General features: G+C 43.1%; 1 protein-coding gene across 3 annotated transcripts in view; it reads left to right on the top strand.

Annotated features, from left to right (window-relative positions):
- The window catches only part of DRD3 (dopamine receptor D3), a 52,332-nt gene that overhangs the window by 12,028 nt on the left and 16,661 nt on the right, over positions 1–23,643 (top strand). For all 3 annotated transcript variants that reach the window (XM_010361005.2, XM_010361006.2, XM_030938582.1), the window contains 2 exons: positions 6,910–7,022; positions 19,595–19,737. In XM_010361005.2, coding sequence (XP_010359307.1) covers positions 6,910–7,022; positions 19,595–19,737 — 256 coding nt within the window. The remainder of the gene's footprint in view (positions 1–6,909; positions 7,023–19,594; positions 19,738–23,643) is intronic.

Raw genomic sequence — 23,643 nt, 5'->3', positions numbered from 1 at the left:
GAAATTCCTGGCCATATTCCAATGACATCGTATCTCTGAGGATGAGTCTTGGAGTCGCATATTTAAATGAGCTCCTCCATACTTCTAATGCACCTAAACTTTGAGCAGTCTGAGCTAAACTTTCATTAGGGGGTGTGTTAGTCCATTTTGTGGAGCTACAACAGAATACATGAGGCTGTGTAATTTACAAAGAACAGATTTATTTCTTACAGTTCCGGAGGCTTGGAAGTCTAAGATCAAGAGACCTCCATCTGGGAAAGGCTTTCATGCTGTCATCCCATGGTGGAAGGTGGGAGGGCAGAAGAGAGGCAAAAGGGGACTGAACTTGTCCTTTTATAAGGAAGCCACTCCCACAATAACAACAATAACATTTATCCATTCATGAGGGCAGAGTCCTCAAGGCTAATCACCTCTCATTAGGCCCCATCTCCCAACACTGTTGCATTGGGGATTGAGTTTCCAACACAAGCATTTTGGGGGACACACTTAATTTATAGCATAAGGGAAAGAGAGACTGCTTGTTAAAAATACAAACTGTTGGCTGGTGTGGTGGCTCACACCTGTAATCCCCACACTTTGGGAGGCTGAGGCGGGTGAACCACCTGAAGTCAGGAGTTCGAGAACAGCCTGGCCAACATGGTAAAACCCCGTCTCTACTAAAAATACAAAAATTAGCTGGGCATAATGGTAGGTACATGTAATCCCAGCTACTTGGGAGGCTGAGGCAGAAGAATCGCTTGAACCCAGGAGGGGGAGGTTGCAGTGAGCCGAGATCGCGCCACTGCACTCCAGCCTGGGTGACAGAGCAAGACTCTGTCTCAAAAAAAAAAAAAAAAAAAAAAAAATAGAAACTGTTGGGTCTACCTCGGGTCTACCAAACCAGCATTTCCAGGGCAGCCCTGGAAGTCTAGAGTAATTATAATGACCCCCAAGCCCAACTCCCACCTTACATGACTTGTGCAACCAGCTAGACATCTGCTATGAAATTTGGGAACCAATAAGGTACAAACCCCCCATTTCACAGATGGAGAAATTAAGATGCAGAGAAATGAAAAATCCTTATTTATTATTCTGTTTTGCCCCACAGCAACCCTCCCACCAAGAAACACTCCAAATGTGGCAAGCAAAATGGACTGAAGAGGCTAATTAGAGAAGTACTTCTACTTTTGCCTCTTAGATATTTCCAAATAACTAAAAATTCATCTCTTTAGAGTTGAAGTTCTTAATCTGGGGAGTCCATCAACTTGGATGTAAATAAAACTACTCACTTATTTTCCCTGAGATGAAATTTAGAATTTCCTTTAATTCCAAATGTAGCTATCAGCCTACAGCAGAAGAAATCTTTAGTGTGACCAGTAGAAATCACAGATATTTTTTCTCAATTTTTTAAACTTTTTTTTTTCCTTTTGAGATGGAGTCTCACTCTGTCGCCCAGGCTGGAGTGCAGTGGTGTAATCTCAGCTCACTGCAACCTGCACCTCCCGGGTTCAAGTGATTCTCCTGCCTCAGCCTCCCAAATTTTGTTTAACTTTTTAACACTCCTTCCTGCACACTGATGATATTTATATTTTCAAACCACATTATGATTGTTGCAGACATCTTGAAACATCACTTATACTCATCGTTACTCTGAAATTATACAAATGTTGGACCTGCCACTAGATCTTGTTACTTAATGAATTATTAAAGAAACACATATATTTTAAATAGTTTGATAACTATATTTCAATAAAATTGATATCCTTTATGAACCACTGTATTTATTTCATGCTTTAAAAACATTCTTATGGCCAAGCATGGTGGCTCATGCCTGTAATCTCAGCACTTTGGGAGGCGAAGGTGGGTGGATCACCTGAGGTCAGGAGTTCAACACCAGCCTGGCCAACATGGTGAAACCCCGTCTCTACTAAAAATACAAAAATTAGCTGGGCCTGGTGGCATGAGCCTATAATCCCAGCTACTTGGGAGGCTGAGGCAGGAGAATTGCTTGAACCCGGGAGGTGGAGATTGCAGTGAGCCGAGATTGTACCACTGCACTCCAGCCAGGCGACAGAGTGAGACTCCATCTCAAAACAAAAAGCATTCTTCTGAGAAGGGGATCATGAAGCTAATAAAATCCACAGGATAAAGAATGCTTAAGAAACCCTGCTTTAGGAACAACCATTTCTGAGGATCATTTTATGCTCCACTTAACCCCAGACCAGTGTTTCCCAAATCAATACAATAAGAATCACTTGAGGGACTTATTACTCTGAGTGAGGCCTAAGAATCATTTTGTTTAACAAGAGCATCTGGAGGTTTGTGAAATGCTGCCTTATAATCAGTAAATTTGGGGAATGCTGCCCTAGGCTGTGTCTATTGAAATCAATAGACAAGTTCAGTACCTGAAGACACTTTCCTGCTTACTCAACTTCTGTGTTGCCACAGGAAGTTAGTTACATTCATTAGCAAGTAAGAGTAATACCACCTGCTTTCTGTATAATTCTGAAGTGAGTTATTCATTAGAATGCAGGAGAAAGAATTGTGTCTCTAAAAAGCCTCAAGTCAATCTGATTTTTTTTTCACTTTTTTTTTTTTTTTTGAGACTGAGTCTTGCTCTATCGCCCAGGCTGGAGTGCAGTAGCATGATCTCGGCTCACTGCAACCTCCGCCTCCCAGGTTCAAGCAATTCTCATGCCTCAGCTTCCCAAGTAGGTAGGATAACAGGTGCCCACCACCACACCCAGCTAATTTTTGTATTTTTAGTAGAGACGGGGTTTCACCATGTTGGCCAGGCTGGTGTCGAACTCTTGACCTCAAGTGATCCACCCACCTCTACCTCCCAAAGAGCTGGGATTACAGGCATGAGCCACCACGCCCGGCCTTTTTTCACTTTTATCTGTTTTAATTTCAAAAATCATTTTGCCTTTCATAATCCTCCAATACTTTGTACCTATCTCACCTTCGGTGCCTATCACATTGCCTCATAGCTGTTTTTTAAGTACCTATCTCCTGGGCCCTCAGTTCACCCATACCCATTCACACATTACTTCTGGTAATAGGCACACATTGTATTCTGAGATCCTGGGAACAAAAACAGGTTTGTTTCAATATATCCATCCAAGCAAAGTATCAGACACATCATGGGCACTCATTAGACCATGGCTATAGGGATAATGGATGAACACACACCAACTCTTCTACCTCCTATGATATTAGAATGGAGTTAAATTGTACACATCTCAGAAGTGCAAGCCACTAACCTTTGAGAGGCAGGAAGAGTAATGGTTAATATAAAGGGGTTGAAATTCTAGCTCCTTTTACAAGCTATGTGTCCTTAGGTAAATTACTCAACCATTCCGGGTCTCCATTTCTTTATCTATAAGTTAGAAATCACATTTACCTCTTCAGGTTGTGATGAGAAAATGTGTGAGAGTTACTAGCATATTCTTGGCACCTAGATGCACTTTATTGATCCCTTACTATTAGTTGCTTGATGTGGAGGATGCCAATAGAAAAAAAAAATTCATTACAAGTCCCACCAATTAGAGACTAATTTTAATGTGTAAGCTCCAGGGAAGTCTAAGTGATGGCACCTTAGTGGGAATTATTTTAATCAGCTAATCAGATTGTTTTCTTCTTGACTCTTAGCTGAAATCAAGGAGAGAACGAGAATTTTGATGGTAGAATCAGAAGATGGGAAAAGGGGATAGCCAGAATGGGATGACGGGCCAGTGGGGGCCTGGAAGCCAGAGAACAGCTTGGGGGCTTTGGCCTTTGGGGGCTAAGCAGGAGGGATATTAAAGAAAACTGTCTGTGTACTTTCACCAGCCCCAAAGGCAGCACGTACTACTGTCTCTTGCACTATTCTTTGAACCTTGGGATAGAGGCAATCAGGAGAGTGTCTCTTTCCCTAGAAAGGAGATGATATGGTCCGCCACACAAAAATCCCTGAGGAGTACCTGGTTTTCTTCTTTCCCCTGGTACCTACCTGCTTCCATCCCTTTTCCAAAAACTACCCCTCCTCACCTAACACTTCCCTGTAGCAGGGTGGGTAACAATCTACATTCCAATGCTCTGTCTGCCTGTACTAGCCCTGTGACCTTGGACAAAGTGCTTGTTCTTTCTAAGCTTTTAGGTTCTTCCTCTGCAATGAAGATAATAATCCTCTGTCATAGAATTATAATTGGCAATAGAAGTCATGTATGTAAAGTGCTTTGCAGAACACCAGGCACTTAGTAAGCATTCAATAAATGTTAGCTGTTATTATGACAGATTATGTCAGAGGCCATTTATTATTTCAGAATATATTTTCATGGTTGGGCCCTGCTCTGGGAGTGGGGATGCAGCAGCAAACAAGCAAATCTTCCTGCTCCTCTTGGTGTTGGTTAAGTAACAATAACTCCATCTCTTATCAAGTAAATGTATAACTTGTCTTCAAAAATCTCTAAGAACCCATATAATAAAAACAAATTCAGTTTTCAAAGTCTGAAGTTTCAAAGTTATAGAAATTCGTGGAACAGGTCATATGGGTTGGTAACACATGTACAGTGAATTCTCAATAAATGTTAATTCTTATTAACAATATTAGGATATCATGATGATCTCTAGTATTTTATTGAAGAATGCCTTACTTCTCCAGTTATCTTGTAAATTCTTTAAGGATAGACTCTGTAGTACATTTTGTAAAACCTCTCAACACACATGACATACACTCCTACAAAGCAAGTACTAAGAGCTTCACAAGTATTTGCTTTATAAGTGCATGAATGAATGAATGAATGAATATCCAGCAAACACTGAAGTTTGCTGTTATCCTAATTATCCTTTCTCACCTGCCCTAGCCCGAAACACACATAAACAAACATGTGCTCACAATTATGCCAAAAAGCGTTTTTTAAAACATTAACTGCAGAGTAGATATAATGTTGAAATAAAATTTAGTATACAAAATCAGCTTTTGCAAGAAGCTTTTTACAGTATGCAACTGTCCTATGTAATGAACAAAACCATCTTTTATTCTCCTGGTTCCCCTAAATCATTGTGTTATTATGACTCTTTAGATCAGAATTCTTACCTCTCAATCTTTTAAAAGCTTTTTATTCTCGAGATTCCTATAAATTCATATTCAACCTTTATTTATATAAAGCCAATTGGTCAAACTAAAAGAGAGACAGTAAATCCAAAACCAAATGAAAAATATGATGACTTCTTCACCAGTTTTAACTTTTCATTCTTGCTTTTAAACAAAAAATCATTAGTCAGGGTTTCTCAAAACAGTCTGGAGATGACCAAACATAGGAATAAAATGAGATGCAAAAAAAGAAATAAATCCAAGGGGAAGAAGTTATCAGGGACGAGGAAGGATAGACGACCTTTTAGGACCTTGTTTTATTGGGATAAAACAGAAATGAACGGCAAAGTGACCTTGAATAGGAGATCCTTGAATAGAAAATCCAGATGAAGGAATAGCACTATCTTTATGCACAGTCATTTGGTCAGTATCTGTTTTCTTGTTGAGAAACTACTTCAGAGGCTACTGTACCATTTTTCACTCTTTCTTCCTCTTAAATGGCCATTGGGCCTATTCAGGACGGGTATTGTGAATACTCAGCTACAGCCAGAGTCACAAAGCCTGGCAAGTTTCTCCCTGAGAACTAGGGTCCCCAAGAATGACAGCGCCCCCCCCCCAGGCAAGAAGCTGGTAACTGCACAAAGCCTTGAGGTCCATTCGTGGGGTGGACATTTTAAAGGTGACAATCTCCCTGACACATCTTCCTGATTCAATTAGGCTATTCAAAAGTTTTAAAAATAAATAGAAATATACTAGAGTATAAATGATATTACCTAAATTCCTGACTGTAAGCATTACTCAGAGGATGTTATGGAGCTTGAAACACATGTATAGACAGATGCATGAGGTTGAAACCATCCTCATGAATTCTGAGTAGTAGACAGAATCCAGCCCTTTTCCCCATCTTTTGGTTTTTGGGATGTGGATGGGGAGGGAGAGTGTTGAAGGCAGTCACATTGGCACAGACTTATTTTATATAGATTCCCATAGATGTTGTTTCAGAATGTTTCCAAGCTTTATAACCTGAAGCCAGATATATTTTTACTTTGGAGGTAAATTTTATGAAAAATGTGTTCTTAGCTTATTCCTTGAGTACATGATGAGCTCTCTACTGGGTGAAGGACTTCTGAGACACAGTTTTGGCACAATGTACACATCGGGCAGTCACCAAAGTTCTTTTACCACCAGCTGAGCATCTATGAGTAAGTTGTCACTTAACCACAAGGAACGTTAGTTGCCTCCTGAGTTTGAACTTCAACAGTGATTCTCAAACCTTGGTATGTATAGGAGTGTTTATTTAAAAATAAAGGTTTTAGCTGGGCTTGGTGGTGCACACCTGTATTCCCAACTACTCGGGAGGCTGAGGCAGGAGAATCGCTTAAACCCGGGAGCCAGAGGTTGCAGTGAGCCGAGATCGTGCCATTGCACTCCAGCCTGGGCAACAAGAGCAAAACTCCCTCTCAAAAAATAAAATGAATTCAAAAAAACAAAAATGAAGATTTACAGACCACAGAGCCAAAGATTCTGACTCAGTAGGTATAGGAAGGATTCAGAAATCTACATCTTTAATAACACCCCACTGTGGACCACACTTTGAGAATCACTGTACTAACTGACTTGGAAGATCACTTCCAGCATTAGCACTCTAACGTTCTGTGAATGTGTCCTTTCTTTAGGCAACCAATCTTGGATAGCCTGGCACTCCCTCGATGTTCGTCTGCCCTGTAGGAACAATGGTACACAGGGAGCAGGAGCACCAACATCTACACTAGGCAGCATAGGGAAGACAATAGGGCTAACTAGGTTGTTGCTCCTTCACTGGGGTAAACACTAACATCCTTGTCTCTGATACCCAGGTGACAGGTGGAGTCTGGAATTTCAGCCGCGTTTGCTGCGATGTTTTTGTCACCCTGGATGTCATGATGTGTACAGCCAGCATCCTGAACCTCTGTGCCATCAGCATAGACAGGTAGGGCTGCAATTCCCCTTCCAGGTGGCCCAAAAGCTGGGGAAGTGGGGAGAGACAGATTTTGCACTTGAGGGTACTGGGGTCACCTCCAAGTAGAACTTGACACTGGAATATTTTCTTTCCTCTCTTTTTTTTTAAAGTATGGTTTGCCGGTGAGAAGAAGCCCCTGCGACAGGAGGGAAATAATGACCCTATAAGCTTTCCTGGTCTTTCTCCTCCTCCAGCTCCCTGAAGAGGATTCTGGTTTTGCTTTCCCACTATCCTTTGGGGGCTTTTTTGCTTCCTAATAGGAAGGAAAGCGGGAGGGGGAGAAGGAGGAAAGGTGAGCCGACTGGGGTTGGTAGGAAATTCTGTAGTTGTTCTGTTTGTTTGTTGGGAGGTGAGAGATGGAGAGAAGGTGAGAGACAGAAAGAGAAGAAAGAGGGGCAGGTGTAGGGATAATTTTTGAGGGGGAGAGAGGAGAGAAGTGGGGGAGAAAGGCAGTTTTAGAAAGCATGGCTGTGATCTATGTTTCTCTCATAGAGCTTCGAGAAGCAAGTAAAGAATAGTATGTTTTTTAAAATTCCATTTTGGTTGCTGGGGTAAATTGCTGTGATTTTGATTCCTCTCTGTGTGTTCTGCCTGAGTAGCATTGCTTTCTATCCCTGAGAGCACCTGGACTCAACACCCTTGCTCTGGGTCCCTCTGTTTCTCCCTTCCCTTCTCCTTTTGTCTTCCTCTCTTCTTTTCCCTTTCCTCTGCCTGAGCCTTAGATTTACCTGGCTCCCCCTCCCTCCACCCCCTCCCGACATCACCAGCCTCACTGAGAGCCCTGGGGTAAAGGAGGTCACTTTCAAGCCTATGGCCCTTGATGCCAGTCAAAAGCCTCCTCCCTTTCCTTCTCTGAGTTCTCTCTCCCACTTCCCCTTCCACCTCTTCTCCTTCTCCCAGTAATATCATCCATCCACCTTATAACTCCAACAAGTGACCCCAGATAAGATCTGCCATTTATTGAGAATTTATCACATTGTGCTAAGCTTTGACACACATTAGTTCATTTCATCTTCACAATTCTTAGGTACAGTTATTATCTTATGTATTATCTTAGGTACTGTTATTTTATGGTATAAACATTGGCTATCTTCAAACAGGGACCACTGAATTCAGCTGGATACTCTTTGTTCAAGACTCTGTAATGGGCACAGCAGGGAATGTCACAGGTGATCGGTCTTGTAGAAGAGTTTGGGGTGATGATAATGAAGCAAACCAGCTGCAGTCCTCTACTGCTGTAAATAATGTATTCCTGAAAATGTGCACTAAATGTCTAGAAATTATACAAAAGACTTAGATATTAGAGCTAAAAAAATAATATTGTAAAATCCCCAACTCTTCACTTTTTAAAACAGCTTTATGAAAATATAACTCACATACCACACAATTCATCCACTCAAAGTGTGTAATTCGATGTTATATTGTTATGTTTACAGACTTATGCAATCATATTCCTATAATTTTCTTTTTTCAGAGATGAGGTCTTGCTATGTTGTCCAGGCTGGCCTCAAACTCCTGGACTCAAGTGATCCTCCCACCTTAGCCTCCCAAGTAGCCAGGATTACTGGCACATACTACTGCACCTGGACCCCTCCTTTTATTTTTATTTTATTTTATTTTATTTTTGAGATGGAGTTTCACTTTTGTTCCCCAGGCTAGAGTGCAATGGTGCGATCTCAGTTCACTGCAACTTCCACCTCCCGGGTCCAAGTGATTCTTCTGCCTCAGCCTCCCGAATAGCTGGGATTACAGGCATGCGCCACCATGCCTGGCTAATTTTGTATTTTTAGTAGAGATGGGGTTTCTCCATGTTGGTCAGGCTGGTCTTGAACTCCCGACCTCAGGTGATCCGCCCACCTCAAACTTCCAAAGTGCTGGGATTACAGGTGTGAGCCACCGTGCCTGGCCTACCCCTCTATTTTTAAACACACTCTTTAATGGTATTATTTTCAGCATTGTGGACATGTTCTTTAGCTTTCTTCTCGGTTGGCTAGCCAACCAAGTGATATAAATAAAAAATAATCCAGTTGGCTGATTGGTTTGCAGGAGCACCAGAGGAAAGGGTGTTCATATTCATTTTTTGGTTATTTTTCAAAATTCCCATTTCAGCATGTAAAAGGAAATGTGAGGCTGTTGCTATAGAGGGCACAACACTGGGCAAATTGAGGGGGCCTGTGCTATGACCTCTAGAAAAGGCAGGCTGGAGATGCCACAACACAGTGACAGAGAAAGCATTATGAAGGTTCCAGGATGACTGAATCAGACTGTGGGAATGTGAAAGGGCTTTATGGAAAAGAGGATCATTGTGATAGACTTCGGAGCATAAGAAGGATATGGGGCAACCTGGGAAGAGATGAAATTGAAAAGGGGGATTGAGGCCTGGTGCGGTGGCTTACTCCTATAATCCCAGCAATTTGGGAGGCCAAGGCAGGCGGATCATTTGAGGTCAGGAGTTCGAGACCAGCCTGGTCAATATGGTGAAAACCCATCTCTACTAAAAATGCAAAAATTAGCTGGACATGATGGTAGGTGTCTGTAATTCCAGCTACGCAGGAGGCAGAGGCTGGAGAATCGCTTGAACCTAGGAGGTGGAGTTTGCAGTGAGCTGAGACTGTACCACTGCACTCCAGCCTGGGCAACAGAATGAGACTCTGACTCAAAACAATAAGAAAGAAAAAGAAAGAAGTAAGGGAGGGAGGGAGGGAGGGAGGGAGGGAAAGAAGGAAAGAAAGAAAGAGAGAGAGAGAGAGAGAGAAAGAAGAAGGAAAGAAAAGAAAAAGAAGGAAGGAAGGAAGGAAAGAGAAAGAAAGAAAAAGAAAGAGAAAGAAGGAAGGAAGGAAGGAAGGAAGGAAAGAAAGAAAGAAAGAAAGAAAGAAAGAAAGAAAGAAAGAAAGAAAGAAAGAAAGAAAGAAAGAAAGAAAGAAAAGGAAGGAAGGAAGGAAGGAAGGAAGGAAGGAAGGAAGGAAGGAAGGAAGGAAGGAAGGAAGGAAGGAAGGGAGGGAAAGAAAGAAGAAAGAAAGAAAGTCAAGCAAGCCATATTGTGGAAAACATTGAATGCCAGGCAGTGGAGGTAATTCTAACCTTTATGCAATAGGCCAAGGAGGCCCTGAGGAATTTTGAGTGGGGGAATGGCCACTGGGGCTTTAATTCTGGGGGAATAATTTTGATAGTGCTATGAAGGACCAGTCAGAAAGTGCAGCAGAACTTCAGGTAAGGGATCATAGGATCCTAAAATAAGCAGGAGGCAACAAGAAAGGAAAAATAGGGGAAATTTTGGAAAGAAAAAAAAAAGGCCAAAGTAGGGTCTATAAACAAGAACCCCTTGAATATGAAAGATTAGGAAGAGAAAGGAGTCAAACAAAACACAAGATTCCAGGAGAAAGATGCTGTCAAGAAGAGATCACCATGTCAAGATGCTTTGGCGCTTTAATGGTTTGGTTTTTAACATCTGGCACAATAGGAACAAGTGGACTATCCAGGAAGTAATGTGATCTGGAACTCAGGGGAGAAGGCAGGGATGTAGTTGGAGATTTAGGGAGGTTAGCACAAAGCTTAAGATTATTAACTTGGAGTCAAATAGACACGAATTCTAATCCTAGCATGGCCCCCTACTATTGGTGTGGCTTTGGCAAATTCCTTAAATACTCTAAGAAGTTGGAAATTGAAGATAATAACAGCACCAAAGAATTGTGAAGATGAAATGAGTTAATGTGTGTCAAAGCTTAGCACAATGTGATAAATTCTTAATAAACGGCAGATCTTATTTGGGGTCACCTGATGGAGCTATGAGGTAGATGGATGATATTATCGGGAGAAGGAGAAGAGGCAGAAGGGGAAGTGGGAGAGAGAGATCTCAGAGGAGGAAAGCGAGGAGGCTTTTGACTTTCAGGAGGAGGCTTTCAGAAAGGACATGAGAGAACGGGAGAGGGTTCGCTTTGTGAGGAGTGAGAACTGTGTAAAGAGAGTCCCCTCAGCCCTCCTAGTTCCTGAGCCTCCTCTCTTCCCTCTTGAGAATGTGCCTATACTCTCCATCCACACATATTCACATGCACTTAGGGCTGTGGGTGAGGTTGTGCAGGTTGTGCCCTGCACAAGGGTGTGGGAATGAAATTCAGCCATCACTCCCTTTTCCAAGCCTAGAGTTGGCCAGAAGAGGGTGCCTTTCTACAATTTGCCAGCCAGAAGAGGGTGCCTTTCTCTAATTTGCACAAGAGCACCATTTTGCTGGCAGCAGCCATGCTTAACACACACTTCTAGTTCTTACCACTTAAAACGCAACCAACAAGAGTAACTTTGAATTGGCTTCTGTCCCATATAGGAAAACTCCGAGAATACACAACACCTACCTACCTGAAGGAACCAGCCATGTCTTAGATCCCAAGCGAAAAGGAAACTCCCTTCTTGGCTCATATTTCTATATGGGCCAATGAATTCTCACCAAACCTCAAAATGGAGCCCCCTACTATTCTAGAAATGAAAACAGGCCTTGGAAAAGCTGGGTTCATTATTCTTCACAGCAGTTTGCAGTACATAGCATTACATTCTGTTCATGTGATGACAAATAGCTGGTCAATTCATTAAAAATGCAGTCATTCACGCAGACCTTTGGTCTTCACACAATGCCAGTCACCAATCTGACAAACTTAACCAAATGGATTCACTATTTTTTGGTCATGAAGCCCTGGTCTATAATAATGCTGTGGAAAGAGATAGGAAAGAAAAGGAAATGATAAAAGGGTTTTTGAAAACAAGCAATACTATTGTCATTAGATTCGTAGGCTTAGCTCTGATCCTTGGATTAATGCTGTCTTTTCTTTTTTAAAAAGCAGAGTGGGAAGTCCTCTGAGCACAAGCCCCCACTCCTTTAGCTCCTTGCCTCCCCAGGGAGCCAGCCCCCTCCCATCACATCCTGGGTCCAAACGAACTCAGGGAGAGGGCTGAGAATGTGTCAGAAGAGGAGGACACGACCAAGTGGTGAGAATTAGAGTCCTCCGAGAGGAGCCCAGGAATAATGCAGCCAAATTCATTCACCAGGGAGTTCTTTAAGTGGCTCTCAAATGGCACCCATCACACAGGCAAGCCTCCGCGTCTTTGCAGCGAGCACAATAGGTACCAGATGAGTCACAGGCACCTTGGATTTTTAGTTTGCATCTAAATAAGCACTTTATATTTGCAAAAGGCTTTCCAGTCATTTGCAAAAAGCTTTCTCCTTCAACAACTCCAGGAGGGGAGTCCACAGAACTAAAGATTTATTGAGCCCCCTGTCTGACCAAATAAAAGGTGGTGAAAAGCAGCCCTCACAGAACTCTGGGGCTCATTAAACCCAGGCAGGGAGTTAGAGTCAGGCCTTCCCACCCAGGCTGGCCTCTTTCCTCCTGGACTGCTAGCTTCCTAAAGAGCAACCCTTGTCAGTACACACACACACACACACACACGCACACGCACACACATACATCTCCCACCCTGGGACAGGGCTCTGAGATAGAAATCAAATTCTGCAAGGTACTGAGACCTTCAGTAAGTGACAAGCCATATAGATCCCGCTCACAGAACCGGAAGTCAGAAGGGACATCAGGGTTATCTCATTTGAGCAGAAATGCTAAGTGCTTGCAAGAAGTCCTGCAGCCTCTTAGCACAGGTATGGAACTAGAAATGGAATCTCCTGACTTTCCACCAGCACTCTATTACAATAAGTGACACCGTCATTGGTGAAGGTGAGGATGGGGCACCAAGGCAAGGGCCTCTGGCCACGCTGGCAGCTCACCTTTATAGGTACAATTTTCTTGGACTAGATGAGGCACATTTCCTATGCCTTCAATGCCCTGGCTACCTCTGTGCTAATGCTAACTTACATGAGTCTGGAAGCAACAACAATAAAAATAGTTACCATTTATTTAGCATGTACTATGTGCCAGACACTAAGAGATCTTCATTCATTACGGCTAACCCTCACGACAACCCAGAGAGAGTGATGTATTAGCCTCATTATATAAATAAAGGTGCTGAGACTAGAATGGGTAGGTGAGCTTGCTGAGATCACACAACTGGCTGGTGCAAGAGTAAGGATTCAGGCAGCCTGTCTATTACAGCACACTCCCTTACTCAGAGATGCTGAGCTGTGAGTCTGGCTCTGGGTTCCCTAGCTATAGAGTCACACTGCCTGGCTAAAAATCCAGGCTCTACCGTTTAATAGCAATGTGACCTTGGGCAAGTCAATTAACCTGTCAGAGCCTCAGTTCCCTTATCCGTTTAGTGGCAATAATAACAACTACCTCAAAGGCTTGTTAGGAGGATTAAATGAATTAATATTTGTAAAGCGCTTCAAATAGTGCCTGTCACATAGAAAGTGTTACGTACTTTTTTGGTGGATAAACAAATTTAAAGTTCCCTGATATCAGAAGGAAGGGGAAGACAATCACAAACTCACTGATATTAACAATCACTGATCCCTTGAGCTAGCACAATAATAATGACAACAATAACAATACTGTCTTTTAAATGTTTAGTATTAATCACTAGGCACTGTGATTTAAAAAAAAAAAAAGTTTACAGAGAAAATATCATTCAATATTCATTACAGCCTTTTCGGGCGGAAATTATTATCCCCATTGTACAGATGAGAGAAAACTGACTCCTAGAAAAAACAAACCACTGGCCCATGGTCACACAGTTCAGTGGTAAAGCTGGGATTCAGAGCTGATGAGTCCGCTTCTCATGCCCGCGGACTTAATCACCACGCACACTGCCAGTGCTGGAGTTAGCGGAGTCATCCACATCAGAAACGGCCCAGGGAGCTAAGACCTCAGACACAAGGGGAGGGGCCCTGGCTCAGCGTCTGCAGAGGCGGCACGCACAGTGCGAGGCTGGCAGGTCCGGGCCCGGGAGTACCGCCGCGAGCGCAGCGGCCAGATGTTCAGAGGCGGCCCTGGGCCAAGCCTCTCTCTCCCGGCCAAGCCCAGCCCAGCCCTCCGGGTGCTTTGGCGCGGCCCTCGCCCGCAGTCGGTCACGTGCAATCGCTCCCAGAGGAAGTCAGAGGCTAAGCGGTCGGCCTGGGTGGGAATGCAGGGTCCCTGCAGGGCTCCAGGAACCAGTGCGCCGGGCTTTCCCTCTCTGCCTCCCCACAGAGCCTGGAGAGCCCCCAGGTGAGCAGTGAACTTCTCACCCCAGCCGCGCTGGCAGAGTTCTTGCTGCATTATAGTGCCCTCCGATGGCCAATTCCGGTACAGCCTCGCTGTCGCAGTCGGCTTATGACAAGCAGGGACCTCATTTATTCTAACGGTTTAATCATGTTTTAAAAAGAGCAAGAAAAAAATTAATGTAACAGTGTTAAATTGTAGTCTTGTCTCTTATTTCTTTTCCAAGTGAACAAAAATCTTTGTCACAGAAATTTTCCGTAACGCAGACTTTCTCAAAACCTGTCTAATCATAAGATGCACTTGCTTGCTAAAAATACACATTTCTGTGCTCACTGATATGTGGGAGCTAAGCTATGAGGATGCAAAGGCATAAGAATGATACAATGGACTTTGGGGACTTGGGGGAGAATCCCCAAGGAGGAGATTCAAGAGAGGACTTGCATCAGATGGAGGGGAGCGTGGCGAGGGATAAAAGATTCCAAATACGGTACAGTGTATACTGCTTGGGTGATGGATGCACCAGGATCTCACGAATCACCATAAAGAACTTACTCGCATAACCAAATACTACCTGTGCCCCAATAACTTATCGAAAAATAAAATAATTTTTAAAAAGAAGAAACAAAAATGCACATTTCTTGGTTCTACCTCAGAAGTACTAAATCAAAATTTCCAGAAACTAAGCCTGATACTCTGGTGTCGTCGTCGTCGTTGTTGTTGTTGTTTGAGATGGAGTCTCGCTCTGTCGCCCAGGCTGGAGTGCAGTGGCGCAGTCTCGGCTCACTGCAAGCTCTGCCTCCCGGGTTCACGCCATTCTCCTGCCTCAGCCTCCCGAGTAGCTGGGACTACAGGCGCCCACCACCACGCCCAGCTAGTTTTTTGTATTTTTTTAGTAGAGACGGGGTTTCACCGTGTTAGCCAGGATGGTCTCGATCTCCTGACCTCGTGATCCGCCCGTCTCGGCCTCCAAACGTGCTGGGATTACAGGCCTAGGCCACCGCGCCTAGCCGGTATTCTGCATTTTAACAGGATCCCCAGGCAATTAACAGAATCAAGCTAATTGAGGAAACTCAGCTGTGGGCGCACGCACTGCTCTGCAAGCACTAACCGCCCTTGCCATGCTGACTTCGCTGAGGAAGCCCCTGTCCCCCACAAGAACTCAAAGAGCTGTCAATGCCCTTGAGAGGGAGGAGGGCACTCAGGAGAAACACACCTCAGGTGGGGACTTGGCTCTGCCACAATTTGCTGCAGAACCTTGAGTTCATAATTGACATCCTTGCGTCTCTGCTTCCTCCTTTATGGGATAGAGCCAAGGTTTCCTACACTTGCTGGCTCACTTCATTAATGGAGCCTCCAGGGAGTTGCTGAACGTTATAGCATATTTAGGAAAGTATATGACTCTCAGTGGTCTGCTGAAGCCAGCTTATCATGGCTAGCAAGAGCTGATTGGCAAAATTTTAGAAACCTTTTGAGTCAGTTTTAAAGCTTTGGTGGTAGCTTAAAATCGGCCATAGTGGGAGTATTTACGCCACAGAAACTGGCAAATATTACAAATTAGGGCTTTTTGTAAACTACAGAGCCTATTGGTAGCCATTTACCAGCACACCACTGAATACACAGAAGGGTCAGGCTCTTTTACATCAAAGGACATTATGCAAGTGGAAGGCCTGGAGAAAGCGAGTTACAGCATTCCTTCCCCTCGCTGTTCAGTCATGGCAGCCGCAGGACTCAAGGCTCAGCCCCTCCTCCAAGGTTCCTCATAGTTACTGCTAACAGCAAGGCCCTTGTAGACATATTGGACTGGAAGCCCAGCAGAGTCTAAAGCCAGAGGGGAGTCAGAGGCCTAGAGAAACTGCTACTTGACCTGCTCTTGTGTAAACTAAGGAGAGGATTCAAGAGAGGACTTGCATCAGATGAAGGGAACTAGGTTGTTATAGCCTCCCAAGGAGCGGGTAGCAGGATCTTAATCTGACCTTATCAAATTTTTCCCTTTTGAGAAAGAAGCCACCTTTGTCATACATCATGGTGTCAAGGCCAAGTCCTGCACAGTTTACCTTCATCTCAACTCACAGCTGACTGTAATCTGCCCTTTTGGGAATACAAATCTTATCACTCTACAACAAGTTGCACAAGAGGCAGATTCGGGCAGTGCTGGCACATAGGAGCAGGGGAAACACACAGGAGGAGCATCAGGAGGACTTGCCCAATCCCTTCTAGCCCAGCATCTGTCCTTCTTTCCTTAATCCCAGGCCTTGAGGTGCACAACAAGGGTTAAGGAGATTCCAGATTCCCTGGAAACTGACAAGACAAAAAATGTTAAGCCATAGGTAGATCCAGCTTATACCTTAGATCCCTGAGCCTGGCCAGGATTAGAAGGGAAGGAAGCCTTCCCCTCTTACAGGAAAGGAGGCCTTCATGACCCATGAGGCAGTCAGTTAACAGTTTCTTATTACTTTCTTTATACAAGGACCTATGAAGAATACCAAGGTTGTAACAAGATTTGATCCTGAAGTAACTTAAATTATATGGGGCTCTCTCTCTTCAGCCACAAGGCAAATTCAGTCATGAGGCAAGACAGCTGCATGCAAGAGGGCATTGTAATTGATTTGCATAGAAGTGCTAAGAGTTCATAGTTAGTTAGAAGTCTCTGTGTATGATGGAAAGAACCGGGAAGGTTGCTGGAGAGTTCATCTGAGATTAATGGATGGCAAGATTGAGTTGGCCAGGGAGGGAGAAGGAATGATTAATTGAACAAAGGCACCAGTCTCTGACAATTGAAGAGTACTCATCACGAGGCCAGTTGGGCTGGAGCTGTGAGTGAGTGTCAGGGATCAGTGGGAGGTCAGATTGGCAACGTAAGCTGAGGTCATGTTGGAGAAGGCTGAGCTTGGTTTATGGGTGAAAGAGGAGCCATCAACAGTGTATTCATTTTCTATTGCTGTGGAACAAATTATCACATATTTAGAGGCTTGAACTGTACCCATTTTTATCTTGCAGAGTCTGTAAGTCAGAACTCTGTACACAATGTAGGTAGATTCTCTTCTTAGGATCTCGCAGGGCTGAACTCAAGGTGTAGACTGGGTTGTGTTCTCATCTGGAGCCTGAGGTCCTCATCCACACTCATTCAGGTTGTTAGGAGTATTCAGTTCCTTGCAGTTGCAGGACCGAGGTCCCTACTTTCTAGCTGGCTGTCAACCAGTGCTGCTCTCAGCTCCTGTAAACCTTTTGCCATCTCCTTAAAAAATGACCCTCTCTAAAACATAGCAGTTTGCTCCTTCAAGGCCAAGAAGATAATTTCTCAGTCCTCTTTAAGGGCTCACCTAATTAGGTCAGGCCCACTCAAGATCATCTCCCTTTTGATTATCTCAACCTCAACGGATCAGTAATCTAATCACAGGAGTGATATTACATTATAATCACAGGTTCAGCCTACACTCAACGGAGGGGACTATACAAGGCAGAAATCTTGGGGCCATCCTAGAGTACTGCCTATCTCAGATAATTTTCAGCTGGGGAGATAGGGAGATGTGATGAAATTTATTTTTGGAACCTGGCAGCAGAAGACCAACGAGGAGGCTGTAGCCATCATAGAAATCAGGTAGCAGGAAAGGGATAGGTGGATAAATAAATGGGGAAGATATCTCAATGGATAAATTTACAGGACCTGGAATGTTCCTTCCCCGTCTGACCTCATGGCTGGCTCCCTCTTGTACCACTCACTTCCCTGCCCACTCTGTGTTAGTTTTATCTCCTCCCTGGTTCTCTAACACATCACCCAGCGTATTTCTTTCATGGTACTCTTCATTTTACATTAACATATTTGTTTCCTTTTTTATTGTTCATTCACTCCACTTAACACTAAGCTCAAAGAGAACAGGGACAATGTGCCTTTTGCACACCTCCGAATATCTGGAATGGGGCCTGGCATATAGTTGGGACTCAAAAAATATTGAATAAAGTTTAAATAAATAAGTGACCAAGGCTGAGCACGGGGTCTCACGCCTATAATCCTAGCACTTTGGGAGGCAGAGGCGGGTAGATTGCCTGAGCTCAGGAGTTCAAAACCAGCCTGGACAACATGGTGAAACCCCATCTCTGCTAAAATACAAAATATTAGCCAGGCATGATGGCACGCGCCTGTAGTCCCAGCTACTCGGGAGGCTGAGGCAGGAGAATTGCTTGAATCTGGGAGCCAGAGGTTGCAGTGAGCTGAGATCGCACCACTGCACTCCAGCCTGGGTGACAGAATGAGATTCCATCTCTAAATAAATAAATAAATGAGCAAGCAAATTCTATGAAAGGGTCCAGGGAGAGTCAAAAGGTCTGAGTACTAGGTCTGGGTATCTTGAAGAAAGGCAGAAAGTGAAACCAGATTGAGAGGCTTGGGGAGTTGGGGAGATCTGTTTTAGACATCTTGAGTTTGAGATGACTGTGGAACAGTTGTCCAGCTAAGTCCTACGGGCAGCTGGAAATGCTGGTGAAGAATTGTCACACATAAAAAAACACAACAATGTCCAATAGTAAGGAACTGGACTTTGGTTATGTAAAAGAATGAAAACTGGATTTTAAAATAAGCCTCCATTGGACATTTCTCATTTCCATTTTTAAAACATCTACTACTTAGAGGAGCTGTCACAATGAAGGCTAAAATTTATATTAGGATACAAGCAGGGGGTAAACATCCTCTTTAGGTATGTTCTTTCATTGTCTGAAAACCTGCAGGAGATGGTAAAGGCACACAGACCAGCACCCAGAGCATTCAGAGTGAAGAGTGTGTGACGGTAAGGCCAGTTATGCTGGGCGATCAGGCAGAACCGGTAAAGCAGCTCTCCAGCAATCCAGTGGTGCTGTGTTAACTTTTTTATTCTTCCCTTTTTCTGTTCATCTCCCTCAATCAGTTCTTCATTTATCTTATCTCAACCCTTCTGCTATTTTTGATCTTTCTGCTTTTCTCTCTTCCTCTAACTAAATTATATTTCTCATGCCATATGTATCAACCTGATTATTTCTCTACTAACTTCTTTCATCTGGTCTTTTGAAAAGATGCTCTCACTGGACTTGGTGGCTCATGCCTGTAATCCCAACACTCTGGGAGGCTGAGGCCAGAGAGTTGCTTGAGCCCAACATTTTGAGACCAGCCTGGGCAACAAAGTAAGACCCCATCTGTACAAAAAAATAAAATAATTAGGCAGGCATGGTGGCATAGGCGTATAATCCTAGATACTTGGGAAGCTGAGGTAGGAGGATCTGATCCCAGGAGTTGAACTGCAGTGAACAGTGATCATGCCACTACACTTCAGCCTGGGTGACAGAGTGAGACCCTGTCTCCAAAAACAACAACAACAAAGAAAGAAAAGTATCCCATTCCATCTCACCATGCCTATCCCCTCTCCCTTGCTTTTTCAGGTACACCGCAGTGGTCATGCCCGTTCACTACCAGCATGGCACAGGACAGAGCTCCTGTCGGCGCGTGACCCTCATGATCACGGCCGTCTGGGTACTGGCCTTTGCTGTGTCCTGCCCTCTTCTGTTTGGCTCTAATACCACAGGTAACAATGATGGCTTCACTTCTAGCATCCATGTGACTCACAGCACACCTGAATGACTGGCTGTGAGTTGTGCTCAGCCCTGAAATTTCTGACCCCCGTCAGTGTACTTTGCAATTAAATGAGAATGCCACAGAATGCAAAGCTTTGGTCTTTGTGGGTTATGAATAAAATATAAAGCAAAACCTCCTCAATTATTGGCACGGGGGTAAAGTTCTGCCCCAATTAATGAAAAGTCTGGCTCATCTTTATTTTGAAAGAAATGTCATTGTATTCATTTGCAGAAATGTACCAGTTAAAAAAACCAAGATATATATTAATAATTCAGGCAAGGTTTGCTAATAAAAAGATAACAATTCATAACAGACCTACAATGCAAATAACACATTATAAAAGTCTTATAGCAGGATATATACTTCTAACTTTTTACTCAATAAGAATAATTTCCAGTTCTTCAGAACTAACCAGTATAGATTCCCAAATTGCTGGAGAGTGTATTTCCTATTTTTAATACAAAAATTCTGGGCCGGGCACAGTGGCTCACACCTGTAATCCCAGCATTTTGGGAGGCCAAGGCGCGTGGATCACAAGGTCAGGAGATCAAGACCATCCTGGCTAACATGGTAAAACCCTGTCTCTACTAAAAATACAAAAAATTAGCCAGGCATAGTGGCGAGCACCTGTAGTCCCAGCTACTCAGGAGGCTGAGGCAGGAGAATGGTGTGAACCCAGCAGGCAGAGCTTGCAGTGAGCCGAGATTGCGCCACTGCAGTCCAGCCTGGGGGACACCAAGCCTCCATCTCAAAAAAAAAAAAATTCTGGGTAAGTTGCTTGGCACATGGTACATCTACTGGACGGATGGATGGATGGATGGATGGATGGATGGATGGATGGATGGATGGACAATGTATATATCTGAAATGCTCAGGATTTTAAGCATGACACCAATACCTCAGATGAATCAGTGCCTTCTGTGTTTGTACCATGTCCATCTTTTAGCCTCAGTAAATTTTTTTTCTTTTTTTTTTTTTTTTTTTTTTTTTTTTTTTTTTTTTTTTTTGAGACCACGTCTCATTCTGTTGTCCAGGCTGGAGTGCAATGGCACAATCTCGGCTCATTGCAACATCCACCTGCTGGGTTCAAGCAATTCTCCTGCCTCAGCCTCCCAAGCAGCTGAGATTACAGGAACCCACCACCATGCCCTACTAATTTTTGTATTTTTAATAGAAAAGGGGTTTTACCGTGTTGGCCAGGCTGGTCTCGAACTCCTGACCTCAAGTGATCAGCCCGCCTCGGCCTCCCAAAGTGCTGAGATTACAAGCATGAACCACTGCACTCGGCCAGCCTCAGTAATTTAATGTGTCAAATGAAAGGTATTAACACACACAATATCATGATGGGTATTGACAATATACACTGAGTGCTGAGGGAAAACTGCTTGATAAGTGTTCCAGTGGTCATCTGGATTTCTCATTTTGTCCATTTGAATTGATTCATTCAATGCCTATATTCCAGGTTTGTAAATTTCTAGTATATATGTACTAGCCACATAGCCATGTGCTTGTGTATATGCAGATATTATATGTAACATATTACATATAAATACGGGCAAATTCTAACTTTAAGTAATCTTCCAAGTGTCATTTGCTGGACAATGATTTAGAAGTCAAAATATATTTTGGAAGATAGGTATAGGCTCTGGAGCAAGTAAAATCTAAGTCCAAACTCCAGTCAAAGTCCAGACTTACTAACTGTCTCTTCTTAAACAAGTTACTTAACTTCTCTGAGTTCCTCATTGGTAAACGTGGGATAAAATTACAGTGGAGCACACACTTGAGCAAATTAAAATATGTGAACTTGATCTACATATTTAGTTAAGAGATTTTTAATATTTATTTTTATATATATGACCCCCTACAAATAAGCCCAGCAATTTTATCTCTAAAATTATATGTTCCATAGGAACTCTACACTATATGATATATTACTATATGTATCATACAACTTATTACTCTTCATGGTTATAATAAAACCATGTATATCTTTATATGTGATTCAGGTTTTCAAAGCAAATTTGGAGTCTGTGTAATTTTCACTTTATTTGTTGACTTTAGAATCTAAGCCTACATATAACTCCACTCTACCTTCTTCATAGAGATTTTTGCAATTAAATGAGGATTAAATTGGGATAACATATGTAAATATGCCAAGCATGTACCACCTACTCAAGGCTGGCTTGTTTCTCTGCCACAGTAAAGGGTAACTAGCCAACTTATCAACAAATATTTGCCTGTTTAACCCAGGCTATTCTCAAATTACGGTGTTGTTATCTTTGCATTACTGTTTACCATTCATTACTTTGTTATGTCAACTAAATGACACTTTATACACACAAACACGTGTGTACATGCATACATTGCCCAGTACAAAGCAACATCTCTTAACACAGCTATAGAGGCTGACTCTGTGGCACTAAAATATCATTTTTGGTGAATGCTAAATGTGTTTTATGGGTTAGTCTGATAACTAAGTCACCTTCTGTAACCTTATTTCTATATGAAAATACATTGTTAGTTGGAATTTCTAGTGTGGGAAACTCACCACTGCTAGACCAAGGCACTGCTTACCCGCTAGCCAACAGCAAATCCCTGCCAACATCAACTGGGCTGACTGTGGTTCCCCTGACTCATTCTTGGTGGAGGCGGTCTTATTCACTCACAAACACATCACACTGGAAACAGTTGAAACAGTCCCAAATTCTGACATTAGACCAAGTTCTCGGTTAACGTCGACATCCAGAGTGAAGAAGAATGATGAATTGCAGTGTTGTTGCCACCCGTGAGATCATTATTGTTCCAGAAACAAAATTCAGGAAAATTTTTTCCAAAAGGATTTTCGAATACAGAATTGAGAAGGCAGAAAAGGCCTGTGACAGCATGTGCGCTCTCACTTCTCCCTCATCTCTCACAATCTCTCTCTTTTACTTTTAAGTGTATTAATAGCACTCTAGCAAGCCCTCCAATTATTCATATACTGTGTCAAAGTGTCAGGTTCCATTGTAGGAGCTCAGTAAATATTAGCTGCTGTTATGGTTGCTATTATTTATTGGAAAAGTTTATACATCAAAATGTAACTATACATCTGCAGCCGTAAGAGTTCTGCTGATGGTTTTAGAGATCAGTTGCCCCTTCCTAGAACACAGTTAGGGGACTTAGTAAGTGAAGCTCAGGCCCAGCTGTCCTCCTCTGCCTCAAGCTGACCTTCACTGTACAGCTTCATTATCTTGATAGATGTGGGTTCCTGCAGCAATTTTCTCATTTATAAGGAAGTTCCCAAGTTCATTTGAAAGCCCAATATAAAGGACTCTTCTCAGTCATTTTTTTCTACCCCTTCTGTGAAAAATAGAGGGGGAGAGGGCAGGATCCTGCCAATAACACCTGATATTGGAAGCAGCTGGACTTTCACTAATAAGTGCAACACAAAAAAAGAACTTTCTGGCAGAGCTCTTCTTTTTAATGCCAAGGGCTGCCACATGCAATTGTGAATTATTAGAGAACATAAGATACAGAAAAGTTGAACTTCAGTCTCTTCCAACTTGGAGTTGCTCCTGTTCTCAGATAAAAGGTCAACATGAGGCAGGGTTTTGGGTGAGAGAGTTCCAAGGCAGGGGCCTGGCTGACCAGGGTTGCCTTAACTCCCAGCAGAGGCCCAGCAGTCTAGGCAATTTTCACATCATCAACAGACCCTGATACAGCAGAGCATGGTGTGCTGGTGCTAAAGGAAACTCTGAAGATCCCCGAATGAGCAGCCCAACCCTTTCACTGCATAGATAAGAAAAATAACTAGTATTTAAATTCCTGCTAAATCAGAAAGCTATTGTGTTATTTTTTAAAATCTAGAATAAATAAG

This window comes from Rhinopithecus roxellana, chromosome 1 (genome assembly GCF_007565055.1).
Source record: "Rhinopithecus roxellana isolate Shanxi Qingling chromosome 1, ASM756505v1, whole genome shotgun sequence".
In the NCBI taxonomy this organism is placed as follows: domain Eukaryota; kingdom Metazoa; phylum Chordata; class Mammalia; order Primates; family Cercopithecidae; genus Rhinopithecus; species Rhinopithecus roxellana.
This window is presented reverse-complemented; position numbering and strand designations above follow the sequence as displayed.